The 13,148-nt window shown below is 47.8% G+C and overlaps 1 protein-coding gene across 1 annotated transcript in view; it reads left to right on the forward strand.

The window, feature by feature from the left end:
* Window positions 1-13,148, forward strand: part of Tnfrsf21 (TNF receptor superfamily member 21) — a 64,890-nt gene that overhangs the window by 14,399 nt on the left and 37,343 nt on the right. The window contains exons 2-3 of the mRNA XM_041656043.1: window positions 5,182-5,830; window positions 7,298-7,792. Of these exons, the coding sequence (XP_041511977.1) occupies window positions 5,182-5,830; window positions 7,298-7,792 (1,144 nt within the window). The remainder of the gene's footprint in view (window positions 1-5,181; window positions 5,831-7,297; window positions 7,793-13,148) is intronic.

Raw genomic sequence — 13,148 nt, forward strand, 5'->3', positions numbered from 1 at the left:
GGATCAGACTGAGCGTGTGAAGTAGAGTGGGTGTAGAAAGAGGGAGAGAGAGAACTAGGTGCTCACTGGAAGCTCCCGTGAGTGCCTAAGGGTTCCTGTGAGCTTCCGGTCTCTGTATTGTTTGGATTTCTTTGGATGCCCGTCCTGGGAGTTGGCAGACTTTGTCTGTAAAGGTCCAAATGGTAACAGTAGGTCACTGAGGTCTCTGGGCATGTCGTAGCCTTTCAGCTTTTCCACAGTAGCATGGAAGCAGCCATGAGTGCTAGCGACATCCGTGTCTGGATTCTAGGAAGCCTGTTCACAAGAACAACCAAGTGTTGGATTTTTTTTGCCAGCTCCTGGCTTGAAGGATGCTTTCCTTATTATGTCTCTGGTCTTCATTAGGTAGTTGAGCAAGTAAGGAAATGGGGTACATGTGGCAGTCCCTGGCCTCAAGCTGCTTATAACCATTATGGGAAGATAAGTATATACACTTTGGAGGCTGCCGGCCAGCGTTACAAGACACTATGTAATTAGGCACTAATACGAAGGACAGAAACAGGAAATGTGATGGGCCACTTGCTCATCTGCTTGGCATCTGGGTGCCTAGGAAGAGTTCTGAAGGCTACCTGAGGATGGCGGGACTCAACAATATCTCAACACACAGGTTATGGTTGACTGAATACTTGGCCAACCTGCTAATCTTATAAGTGAGCAAACCAAGATCCTGTTGACTTGGAGACAGGTTAGGTAAGACTATGCCTCCTGTTTTCTGTTTTCACAAGCTTTATGTTGTTCTTCTTTTGACTCTAGCCTAATCCACCCGTGGGTGCATATATGTATATATACATATTTCGGTATATGTTTTTCGGTATGTATATGTTTTATATCGTCTAGGGATGAGAGAATGGAGTGAGGGCTTCAGCTTATTGGCTGCATTTTGGACCTCAAAAGACTGAGAGCTGTGGGTTGTGTCGGCTGCATGGAATGAGGAGGAAAGAGAAGGTGAGCCGGGTGGGGCATGGGAAGAAGAGGAAACAGGAAGTATGCAAGACAGAAAACTATACACTGACCCATATGCAAGAAATCAGTCAACATAGCGTTGGTGGGAAGAGCTTACCCAGTACTGTATTGGTTGTAGGTCTAGCCTTTGACAGGTGAGCCAGCTCTCTAGCCTGTACTCATTCTGTGGAAGAGAGCTTAACTGTTAGAAGGAGGCAGTTTGCATGTTCATACAGGCAGATCTCAGTGATGTAGTAGCAGAAGTTAGTCAGAAAGAAATCTCAGACTTTGGGGGTAGTCGGCTTTTCTCTTTGCATATATAAAACCAAACTCGAGCAAGAGAACTGAGAAGCTGACTCAGGGGTGTGTGTATTATGAGCAAATGCTCGGCGAAGGGCGTGGGAAGGTGGCCACCAGTGTCTACAGTGACTTTCCCTGGGGATGAGTTGATTTGCTTAGGGAATCTGTAGTTAAAATTGGTAGGCTTGTTACAGGGATGTTTATTCCGGGTGGTAAAAAGTTAATAGAGAACAGTATTGAGGTAATTAAAAATGCCAGGTTGGGTATGGATGGAGGGGGTGACTCCGATAGTGGGATTGGGCCATGTCCAAAATGGGGCTTAGGATCAAAGAATTTTAAAGCCAGAGGGGTCCTGGTTTAATGGCTTAATGTTAGGCATCAAGACTTAGTTGGGTGTCAGAAACACTCAGAGAGCTGAAAGGCAAGACAAATCAACCACAGCCAAATAAAATAAGTTCCTTACCGTGCTAGAGCCTCACAGTGATCTCAGAGACAAGAGGGGGCAGTGGGAGGTATATTCAAAACTCATCCCAGGCAGTACTATTTTTTTTGTGTGAATACATGTGGATACACATGTGTCCGTGAGTGTGTACGTGGAGACCTGGGTTGATGTTGGGAAACATCCTTAATTGCTCTTCCACCCTATTCAATGAGGCAGGGGCTCCCAATCAAACCCAGAGCTCGCTGATATGGGTAGTCTCTAGCCGGTTTGTCTGGGGATCCCCTGACTACCTATGCTGGAGTTACAGGTAGACCGCTGCCCCTGCTCGCTCTGTGCATGGCCTCTAGTAATCTGAACTGTTTTTTTCATGCTTGTGTGGCAAACGCTTTAACTACTGAGCCTTCTCCCTTCTCTTCCCAGACAATTTTAGTGTCGTATTTGAAGCCTGAAACTTTGGTAGACCTCGCTGATCTGTCTTATCCGTGTCTGTGCAAAGGGGGGAATCAAAGGTCGTGGTTGGAAGGACCCAGCCTCTATCTATCACTTATCAAGGACTTTGTTTGAGTCCCCTATTCTAGTGGGGTGTTTTTTTCTAGTATTAGCTTTCACTATCATCTTTTTGTATTGTGCAGGGAGGGGCTATCTTTACATATTGTCTTTTACTTGATCCATTTTATCTCTGCCCAGAGCTTCCAGGTTAAAGGGAAAAGCTAGTGTGTGTGTGTGTGTGTGTGTGTGTGTGTGTGTGTGTGTGGTGTTATGCACTCTATCTATACTCTGTCCGTCTGTCTGTCTGTCTGTCTGTCTATCTATCTATCTATCTATCTATCTATTTATTTTGAATGTTCTCAGGTAGCCCAAGCTAGTTTCAAACTTGCCATGTAGCCAAAGATAGCCTTGAACTCATGATCCTCCTACCTCAGGCTCTCAAGTAGTGGGTTTACAAGCATGTGCCATCATAAGGGGATATTGTTTTGCTTTGGGACAAAGTCTCTTTATGCAGCCCAGACTGGTCTGGATCCTGGATTCTCTCCCCCAAGCCTCCCTAATGCCGGAATTACAGGCAAGTGCTTCCACACCTGACGGGAAAGTTCTGGTTGAGATGGGGACCTCTTGGTTGACTGAAAGCTCTTAGGAGAGTAACTCTTCTTTGGTGTCCTGTCTCTTCCTCCATTTGAGCCTCTGGGGGGGAAATCCCCAGGTTTTTTGGCACAGTGGGATTAGCTGTTGCCTGGATTCAGAAGAGACTTTAGAGGCCCCTGTAGTCCTTGCTTTAGAAATAAGTTTACTTTAAAGGCCCCTCACTCAGAAGCCTGAGTAGGCTTTACAAAGCAGAGAGGCTTGTTTGAGACAGAAATGAGGGGCTTGGAGCCTACCTCCTGTTGCTCCTTGGCCAAGAGCAGCCTTGTGATCTCTGTCCAGCTCAGGCCTTGCTTCTGTCCCATTAGTTTCTTCCTTCCGCTTCACCAAACACAGTTAATCCCCACTCTTCTTTATTCTGTTTGTAGGAGACAGAATTGTAGGAGGCAATTTATAAGTCAATATTATAGTCTCTTCAGAATTGATAGACCAGACAGGCATTGTTGTGACTACCTAGAGTCTGAGGCATACGGATTGCAAGTTTCATATCAGCCTGGGCTGCATACTGACAGCTTATCTCAACAAAACAAGCAGGAAAAAAACAGCCAAAATAACTAGCCCCGCTCAGTGGCTCATACCTGTAATGCCAGCATCTGGGGAATCTGAGTCAGAATTGCCACAAGTTTGAGGCCAGCCTGGGTTATAAAGTAAGATCCTATCTCAAAATAAAGCATCTTCAAAATGAGCTAGTAGCTAACAATGCCCCTTAAACCCCCTCCCCCCCCAAGAAATTAAGAAATACAAATAGAGCAAGCGTGGTATAGAGTGTAGGGGCTGTGAGGTTAGGGGTGGGTTTTATACACTGAGGTGACCTCTGAAAAGTCAGACACCAGGGCACTAGTGCAGTACGTGCCAGTCCTCGTCTTAGACTCAGAGCTGGTGGGCAGTCAGCTATAAGCACACTGCAGGTGGCTCCGTGGATTAGAGCCCCTAGAGGGGGAGGCTGGTGTTGAGGCTCTGTTTCTTAGAGCTTCGTGCATTTCCCCAGGGGGCACACTTCTGAGTCTGGGATGTGGGCACGGAGGCACTACACTAATCCTGTGCTTGGGCTCCACTGGGCAGATGGTTTTCTCCTCACAGTGAATCTGTTGGGCTCAGAAGAGGGTGTTCGGGCTCCTTGCGCAAACGGAAGGAGCAAGAAAAGGGAGCACCAAGCCAAAAGCTGAAAGGGAAGGCACAGTACTTCTCTTTTCTTTCTCAGCCTCCAAGATGAAATTAAGTTTCTCAACGAGGAAATCAACCACCACCCACTCCTGCCTGTCCCCCCTGCTCTTTCAGGCTTAGACTAAAGAAAAACTAAGCATCTAGAAGGCCAGAAATCAGCCATTGTCATGTAAAGCGGAGCACTTTGGAGCAGGGAAGAGACTCAAGAACTGCCCTGGCCTCACTAGAACGTGGGTTGGGAAGGGATAGACTCAGGTTAACCTTCAAGATACTAAGAAGACAGAAACTCTTGATGAGTGCGCAGAAGTTCTTGCTTTGTTCTTTTGGCTACCAGTGTAGATGTAAATCTAGAAGGAATTTGTACTGGAGTTGGTAGCTCAAGACAGCCGCCATTTTCTTATAAATGCCTGCATCTTACCGAGGATGGCAAGAACTGTTGGGCCTCTCCATTTTCAGGGCTCTGTACAGGCAAGCTGTCACTCTGGTCCTCAGTTCCTGCTCCTTACCACCATCTTCTCTCGGCATCTTAGGATTTGTGCTCCTGAAGCCTTTTTTTGAGATCGAGTCTCACTATGTTGCTCTGGTTGTCCTGGAACTCACTCAGTAGACCAGTCTCGCCTCGAACTCTGAGATCCTCTTGCCTCTGCCTCCCAAGTGCTGGGATTAAAGGCGTAAGTCACCAACTACCACGCATACCAGCTCCCCCAATTTTTTACTCTGGAAGCTGGTGTAACTCTGGCTGCTGGGTGAAGCTTTTATTTTAAGCATGACAGGGCCACTGGCTTGTTCTTGCTGGACCTGGCTCACTGCATAGATCCCTTGGTGGGTGCCCGCAGGAATGTGTATCTACCTATCAGTTGTGGCCTTCAGAGACCGGACAAACCAGATTTGCCTCTAGAAGCATCGGCTCTGTTGTTTAAGATACATACTAGGAATGCCAAAAGTATGCCTGTGTGTAAAAACAAGACAAAAAAAGTTCATCATCAGGCATGCAAGTGCTATAGAACTAACGACTTCCGCACAGGCCTCCCTGTTCCTGGTTTCAAGCCGATGTGGTACCAGCCAGACCCTGAACAGGGCCAATGACAGTGTTGTTACGATCGCTGGTGCTTTGTTCCTCTGCTCCGATCTGATACCTCTCTTATTTCTTTCAGCTTGGATTCCTCAGCACCACCACAGCTCAGCCGGAACAAAAGACTCCGAGTCTCACGGGCACATACCGCCATGTTGACCGTACCACTGGCCAGGTGCTAACCTGTGACAAGTGTCCGGCAGGAACATATGTCTCCGAGCACTGTACCAACATGAGCTTGCGAGTTTGCAGCAGTTGCCCTGCGGGGACCTTTACCAGGCACGAGAATGGCATAGAGAGATGCCATGACTGTAGTCAGCCATGCCCGTGGCCGATGATCGAGAGGTTACCTTGTGCTGCCTTGACTGACCGAGAATGCATTTGCCCACCTGGAATGTATCAATCTAATGGCACCTGCGCTCCCCATACAGTGTGCCCCGTGGGCTGGGGTGTGCGGAAGAAAGGGACAGAGAATGAGGATGTGCGGTGTAAGCAGTGTGCTCGGGGTACCTTCTCTGATGTGCCTTCCAGTGTGATGAAATGCAAAGCCCACACAGACTGTCTGGGTCAGAACCTGGTGGTGGTCAAGCCTGGGACCAAGGAGACAGACAACGTCTGTGGCACACGCCTGTCCTCCAGCACACCCCTACCTACCCCTGGCACAGCTACCTTTGCTCACCCTGAGCACATGGAACCCCATGAAGTCCCTTCCTCCACCTATGAGCCCCAAGGTAACTTAACCTCATGAATTACTTGCCGGAGGAAGGCTTTGAGCCCAGTAGAGTGAGCTGATAACCAAGGGTGTTCTCTTCTCTTTGCTAAATCTAAAATCATCCCGTAGAGAAAGGGAGCCTTCATTTTTGTGGCTAATTAAATTTGGCTTCGTTGGACTTAATAGAAACATTTAACTCAGAAGGTTTCTATTAGGAGACAACAGATATCTAAAATCTAGGTTACATCAAATCAGCAAATAAGAACGGAGAGAAATAAGGACAGTGTTTGACTTTATGTAAAACACTTAACCCCTTCTGCTCTTGGCTTGCAACTTGCCAAGTGAGTGAGTGATTTTAAATGTTTAAGGTTTCTTTCAGATTAAAAAGTTAAGCAACATGGAGTTAATCCTAGGTAGACAATGCCAGAAGGAGAAACAGCGAGGGGGAGCTCGTCCTAATGTCTGGAAGGAAGGAGGACTGTTGTCCATGGTAGCACAAAACCATAGGAAAGGAAGTTAGAAACTTCAGAAAACAAGCAAGATTAAACCCACATATAGATCACCAGCTCTCACAGCTGGAAAAGAACAACTTAGTGTTTTTTCCAGCGGTCTTGACTTCTTGTCCTTTGTCCCTGGTCGCCTAGCATCCCAGTCGGCTTCAGGCAGACGTTCACATTTTGCCATATCCTCTCTCATGGCCTTTAGTTTCCGTGCCGTGAGTGCCGATGTAAATCGTGCCCCCAGCACACCGTTAAGGGGAACGGTGTCTGCTCTCCATTGATAACCACAGGGAATGCTTTCTCCCGCCCACCATTCTGCCATGAAGAAATGGGTGTAATGAGCTTCAGGGGCCAGGTTTGGTTCCCAGAGACGTTCAGCTCCCCTTCCTCACACTCTTTCATGAAAGCTAATGTGGAAACTTCTTAGAAAGAAGTCCCCAGAGCCAACCCCAGCCCTGTGTAATCTCTGGGTTCCAGCTGCTGGAGAGCCCAGCCTTCCTTTATGTATTGACCTGTTGGGCAGAGTTGGAGCTGAGCCTGAGCTCTTGTCTTTATCTTAGTGACAGGCTCTGTTTCACCTCTGAGTCACGACGTAAACCTATAAGTGACGGAGGAGGAGAATGCGCAAGGGAATTTAGCTGGAGCGAATTCTCTGCGCAGTTGGATCAGTGGAGGGTTGACCGGTGGCAGGTGCCCACTTGTCCACAGAGTACCTAAAGTCTAGGAGAAACTATCCGGAGCTCACCCATTGGCTCCCCGAGAATGCCCATGTTCTGAGTGCCAGAACCTGAGTTTCGCTATTCAGATTTTTATCTTTTATATAAAGATGCCATTAGGACCTTTATGAAAATATGCAAGATAATATTTGATCTTAAGATCCAGCAGTCACCTCTTCTTTGACTGTCTGACGTGGCCAGGGACAGGAGAGAATGTGTAGATGCCCAAATATGGAAAAGCTGTTCCCCCCTCCTTACTCTTTCTTCTAGGCGTGAACTCAACAGAACCCAACTCTACTGCCTCTGTTAGACCAAAGGTACCAAGTGGCATCCAAGAAGGGACAGTTCCCGACAACACAAGTTCAACCAGTGCGAAGGAAGGCACGAACAAGACCCTCCCAAGCCCACCCCAAGTTACTCACCAGCAAGGCCCCCACCACAGACACATCCTGAAACTGCTACCGACATCCATGGAGGCCACTGGGGAGAAGTCCAGCACGGCCATCAAGGCCCCCAAGCGGGGCCATCCCCGGCAGAACCTGCACAAGCATTTCGACATCAACGAACATTTGCCTTGGATGATTGTGCTCTTCCTTCTGCTGGTGCTCGTGCTGATCGTGGTGTGCAGCATCCGCAAGAGTTCCAGGACTCTCAAAAAGGGGCCCCGGCAGGATCCTAGTGCCATCGTGGAAAAGGCGGGGCTGAAGAAGTCCTTGACTCCGACCCAGAACCGTGAGAAGTGGATCTACTACTGCAATGGCCATGGTGAGCCTCTCCCCTTCCCCTGGTGTCTGTAGAGCTCTCAGCCCCCCTCCTGTTTCCTAGAGGAATGGGAAGGTCATAGTTTGTGGAGTCCCCTTCCTTCCTTCACCAAGTGCTTCTTGATCTAGTGTGTTCCAGCAAATGATTCTGACCATCTATTCGGAAATAATACCTTCAGAGGGAACCATCTCTTTCCACCACCCCATCCCCACCCCTAACCCCCCACCAGGCACTTTTGAAACCGGAGGACTCAGAGACCTGCGAGTCACTTTCAGGGACTTCTTGATTAACTTGTTTCGTTTCGCAAATATAGGAATGTAATTCAGAGAGGTTTTGCTCGAACAAGAGTCTAGTTGTTTGTTGAGGACTGGTTGGCACGAGACTACACGTCTCTTACTGCCAGAGCCCTTCCTCTTTTTGGTTTTGAAAAGTTCAAAAAAACATGTTATGTGTGTATGGTCATGCTGTGTATACGCGTGTACACACGCACATGTTATGGCATGCGTAAGGAGGTCAGAGGACAGCTTTTAGGAGTCGGTTCTCTCCTTCTACTGTGGGCTCCAAGGGTCAAATTCAGGCTTGTGTAGTAAAAGCTTTTAACACACAAAGCTGTATTGCCAGCCCACACTTCCCTTTTCTATGCCTCAGGCTAAGGAAAATAATAAAAGAAGTCCAAAGCTAAATTGATGTAAGCTAGCTGGGTTGTAAGATTTAGATGTGAACTTTGCTTTTCACTCTATATCTTTATATGTACACATTTCTTTACACACACACACACACACACACACGCACACACACACACACGCACACACACGCACACACACACATACACGCACGCACACACACGCACACATACACGCACACACACACACACACGCACACCCCTCCTACCTAAATGTTTAGACTCTCACTCAATCCAGGGTGCAGGAGGATTTTTTTAGGTGACAGACGCCCACAACATAAGAGGTTCTTCTTGGTCTAAGACCATGTCCTACATCTCCCCGTTACTAGTCAGTGTGTGTGGATAGACGCCGGAATATTTTGCTCTTTTCTCTTTTAAGGGCAAAAATAGCTTACAGTACTTACTTGTCTCTGAGCTCAGTTTGACTTGAAGGCTGCAATTTTGTTCTCCTGCTGTGGTTGCAGCTTCCTTTCCTGAGTGAAGGCCGGCTCTGGAAACCCCACTCAGATGTTTCCTTTCCAGTTACAGATAAAGGTGTGTGCTTACCTTCCTACAGCCTGCTTATAGTCTTTCCTACTGAATTCTGGAAATGCTTACATTGTTTGGTCTGGTAATTCTATTTCTGGGACCCTGTCACAGAAGGATAAACAGATTCTTTTTTTTTTGTTGTTGTTTTTTAAGTAATCTCAGTGAACATAGACGTTGTCTTGTAGGAAAACAGCTTTAGGCAGGACCTTGTTCTGTAGCCAGGCAAGCCTTACACTCGCGATTGTCCCATGTCAGCCACCTTAGTGTTGGGATTACAAGCATGGGATGCCATGCCTGGCTTACCTTGTAACCACTTAACGTAGCCCCGTGAGTCATAAACATTGCAAACAAATGAAGTACCAATTTTAGGGAAATAACAGAGTAAATGGTCAAGTGTCCATGTATAATAGAACATTTTTACATATAGTCACGAGACATTTATATTAGGTAAAAGAAACATTCGGAATGGAACAACATAGTTTCTAAAAGTCCCAACTCTCCTAAGCCTTCAGAGGCTGGGAGGGAGGGAAGACACCAGAGGGGAGAATGTTTTTTCCAGTGTGCTAGGATTTTTGGACTCCTTGCCCTCCATTTATTAGTATCCCATACTTTTCCTAAGTTTTGATTAATAAAACGCTATAGGAAGTTATGGGGGTTGGGGGGAATTAAAACCCAGCTTAGTCCACTTCCCTCAGTGATGGGGTGAATGGGCAGTGGGATGCTGTGGCGGCACTCTGCCCGGTGCAGACTCTCAGAGCTGTCCCGGATTTGTCACCCGTGAGTGTGCAGGGCTATGTGCTGACCCGGGAGGCCAGTGGTCCTTGGGCTACGGGTTGGACACGCCTGGCTGAGAGCCTGTGTCGACGCCACTGTGGCAGTCTGGAAAAGCAGTGACGAGAAAAGCTTCACCACCACCCCCCTTTAGTGAAAACCTTGAATAGCTTTCTATGTGCACATAATTCTAACTTGGGGGAAGTTATAAGGATAACACATGTGTATACCTGTGCCCAGGCTGCTCTTCCTTTTGCTGTGTTTTGTGACAGTGCCTGGCATAGTCCTGGTTGCCCTCGAACTCGCCATATAGCCAGAGCTGCCCTTGAACTCCTTATTCTCCTGCCTCAGAGTCCCTAATGCTCAGATTACACACGCACCTCCATATCCAGCTTAACATTTTACTCTTTGTCATCTGCCCTTTGCTTCTAAAGCCACGCACTGATTTTTATATGATAAAGCCTGTACTATAGAATAGCTTGTTATATTTAATGGCATGTGTATTGCACGTCACATGTATTCAATAGCTGAGATAAATTTCCCACATTGTTCCATGGCTCTTTACCCCTCAGTAAATTAGTGTATTTCCTAACAATAAGGATATTCTCTCTGTAAAATATTGTGTAGTTTCCAACCTCATTAAGTTGAACATGAGAGCAGTGCTTTGTTGTGTCCATGTCCCTGTCTGTTTTGTTGGTCACCCGGTATCCCAGCTAGCTTTCTGTTGCTATGATAAACACCGTGGCCCAAAGAAACTTGTGGGGGTGAGGTTTCGTTGGGCTCACACTTTCAGGTCACAGTTCATCACAGGGTCGGGGGAGTCAGGGCAGGAACTCAAATAGGAACTGGAGGTAAGAGCTGAATCAGAAGCCATTGAGGGTCCCTACCTCCTTGCTTGCTCTCCATGGCTCCCTTCGCTTGACTTTTTGACAACCTTCCATGTGGCAACACCATCCACAGTGGCCTGGCCCTCCCACCTTGATCAAGAAAGTGTCTCAGCCGGGCCGTGGTGGCGCACACCTTTAATCCCAGCACTTGGGAGGCAGAGACAGGCGGATCTCTGTGAGTTCGAGACCAGCCTGGTCTACAAGAGCTAGTTCCAGGACAGGCTCCAAAACCACAGAGAAACCCTGTCTCGAAAAACCAAAAAAAAAAAAAGAAAAGAAAAAAAAAAAGAAAGTGTCCCAGAGACACTCTCTCAAGGTGGTTTGGGAGAAAAAGGCCCCCAAAGAAGTGGCACGATTGGGAGGTAAGGCTTTGTTAGAGTGGGGGTGGATTTGTAGGAGGAAGTGTTTCACTGTGGAGGGGAGCTTTGAAGGCTTACATATGCTCAAAGTTCCACCCAGTGTCTCAGACCCCTTCCTGTTGTCTGCAGAATGTAAGACGTTCAGGCTACTCTTCCAGCACCATGTCTGCCTGCAGGCCACCATGTCACACCATAGTGATAATGGACTGAACCTCTGAAGATGGAAGGCACCACAATTAAATGTTTTCCCTATAAGAGTTGCCGAGGTGGTGGTGTCTTTTCACATCAACAGAAACCCTAACTAAGACAGAGACATTTCTATGGTCCAATGCAACGGAGGCAGGGTTTTTCTGTGTAGCCCTTTCTTTCCTGGAACTCACTTTGTAGACCAGGCTGGCCTCGAACTCACAGAGATCCGCCTGCTTCTGCCTCCCAAGTGCTGGGATTAAAGGCGTGCGCCACCACCGCGCGGTCAGCACTCCAGCCTTTACTTAGCAATCTTCTGTCTTCACCAGCCAAGTGCTGGGATTCCCAGTGGGCCGTGCACCACCCTGGCTTGTATACAGGTGCTGGGGATACGAGTTCTACTCCTCATACTTGCTTGAGAAGCCCTTTATCCACTGAGCTACCTTACCCTAAGAAGTATACCTTTTCCCTTGAGTATAAGATCTTGTCTAGGATCAAGTTTTGTACTGACCTGTGCTCTGAATTTACCTCATTAATAGAAACAGTATGACTATCCTTTTAAATTATGTAAATCTAGAACTATCCTTCTATGGTCATGTTATTAATCAGTAGTTGCTGTCATGGTTTATGATCAGATACATTTTGTAAACTGTTCTGGCAGCATAGTTCTAAAGTCCTAGAGAACACAGCAGGTTGTAGAAACAAACTGGTCCAGGAACAGAAAACAGTACAGTACCATGACCTTGAACACTCTCTTAAACGTTGTATTACATTATTTATCTAGCGTGCTGGGGTGCGTGCATGCCGGGGTGAACCCCATGGTGAACCTAGGAAGGTTAGAGGAGAGTCTGCAGGAGCTGGATCTATCCTACTGCTGTGTGGAGCCCAGGAATGGAGCTCAGGTCTTCCAGCATAGTGCCAAGGCCCTCTACCCTCTGAGCCCTCTTCCGGCCCAGTGCCAAGGCCCTCTACCCTCTGAGCCCTCTTCCGGCCCAGTGCCAAGGCCCTCTACCCTCTGAGCCCTCTTCCGGCCCAGTGCCAAGGCCCTCTACCCTCTGAGCCCTCTTCCGGCCCAGTGCCAAGGCCCTCTACCCTCTGAGCCCTCTTCCGGCCCAGTGCCAAGGCCCTCTACCCTCTGAGCCCTCTCACCCACCTGACCTTCACCATTCTTGCAGCTCTTTTTACCCTATGAAATACCATGTGTCCTCACAACCATGTCCTCCGTCATTAAAGAACAGAAGTGGCAAATCAAACCCAACCCAGTCACCCTCCTGTGCCGCTTCAGCGCGGTGCCTTCCCGTGTCTCCGCCGGTGTCGGTAGTGTAAGTAGCCCTTCCTGTAGTTTAGCTTTTCCCAGGTTCTGCATTGGATGTGAGGCCTTTCGGTAAGGAGGGCCTTCTCTTTCCAAATTGCTGGTTTCAATGGTGCAAGCAGGTAACATCCTGTTACAAAGAGAGGTTCTGTTCTGTAAAGGCCACCCCAGGTGCACTTAGCTCTCTGTAGACAATGCCTCGTTGATCTGACTGCATCGTGTTCTGGCAGGACATTATCCCGCATCATAAGATCTCTTCCTGACTTTCGGCCATTCACTCCAAATGGCCGTGAGCAGGAGGACTGAATGAGCATGACCAAACAGGAGTTTGCTGTCAGAAGTTTTGTGAGACCTCCTTTACCCCTGCCCACTGTGAGAGGGGCATGCCGGGCTCTTCTTTAAAAAGTATTGTTATTACTTGACAGTTTTGTACATACGCACAATGTGCTATGATTCTATTCGCCCACCATTGACCGGTGATTGTCAGTCTTCCTGTCTCTGAACACTTTCCTCTGGCTAACTAGTCTACCACTTGCTTTCTCATTAGAGAAAATGGCACCCCCCCCCCCCAAGGCATCCATAGTGGTAAGATCTTCAGAAAGGGCTTCAGGAAGGGAGCGTGGGCTCACGTCAC

This window comes from Microtus oregoni, unplaced genomic scaffold (genome assembly GCF_018167655.1).
Source record: "Microtus oregoni isolate MIOR12 unplaced genomic scaffold, Mior012 000007F_ref0000211, whole genome shotgun sequence".
NCBI lineage: Eukaryota > Metazoa > Chordata > Mammalia > Rodentia > Cricetidae > Microtus > Microtus oregoni.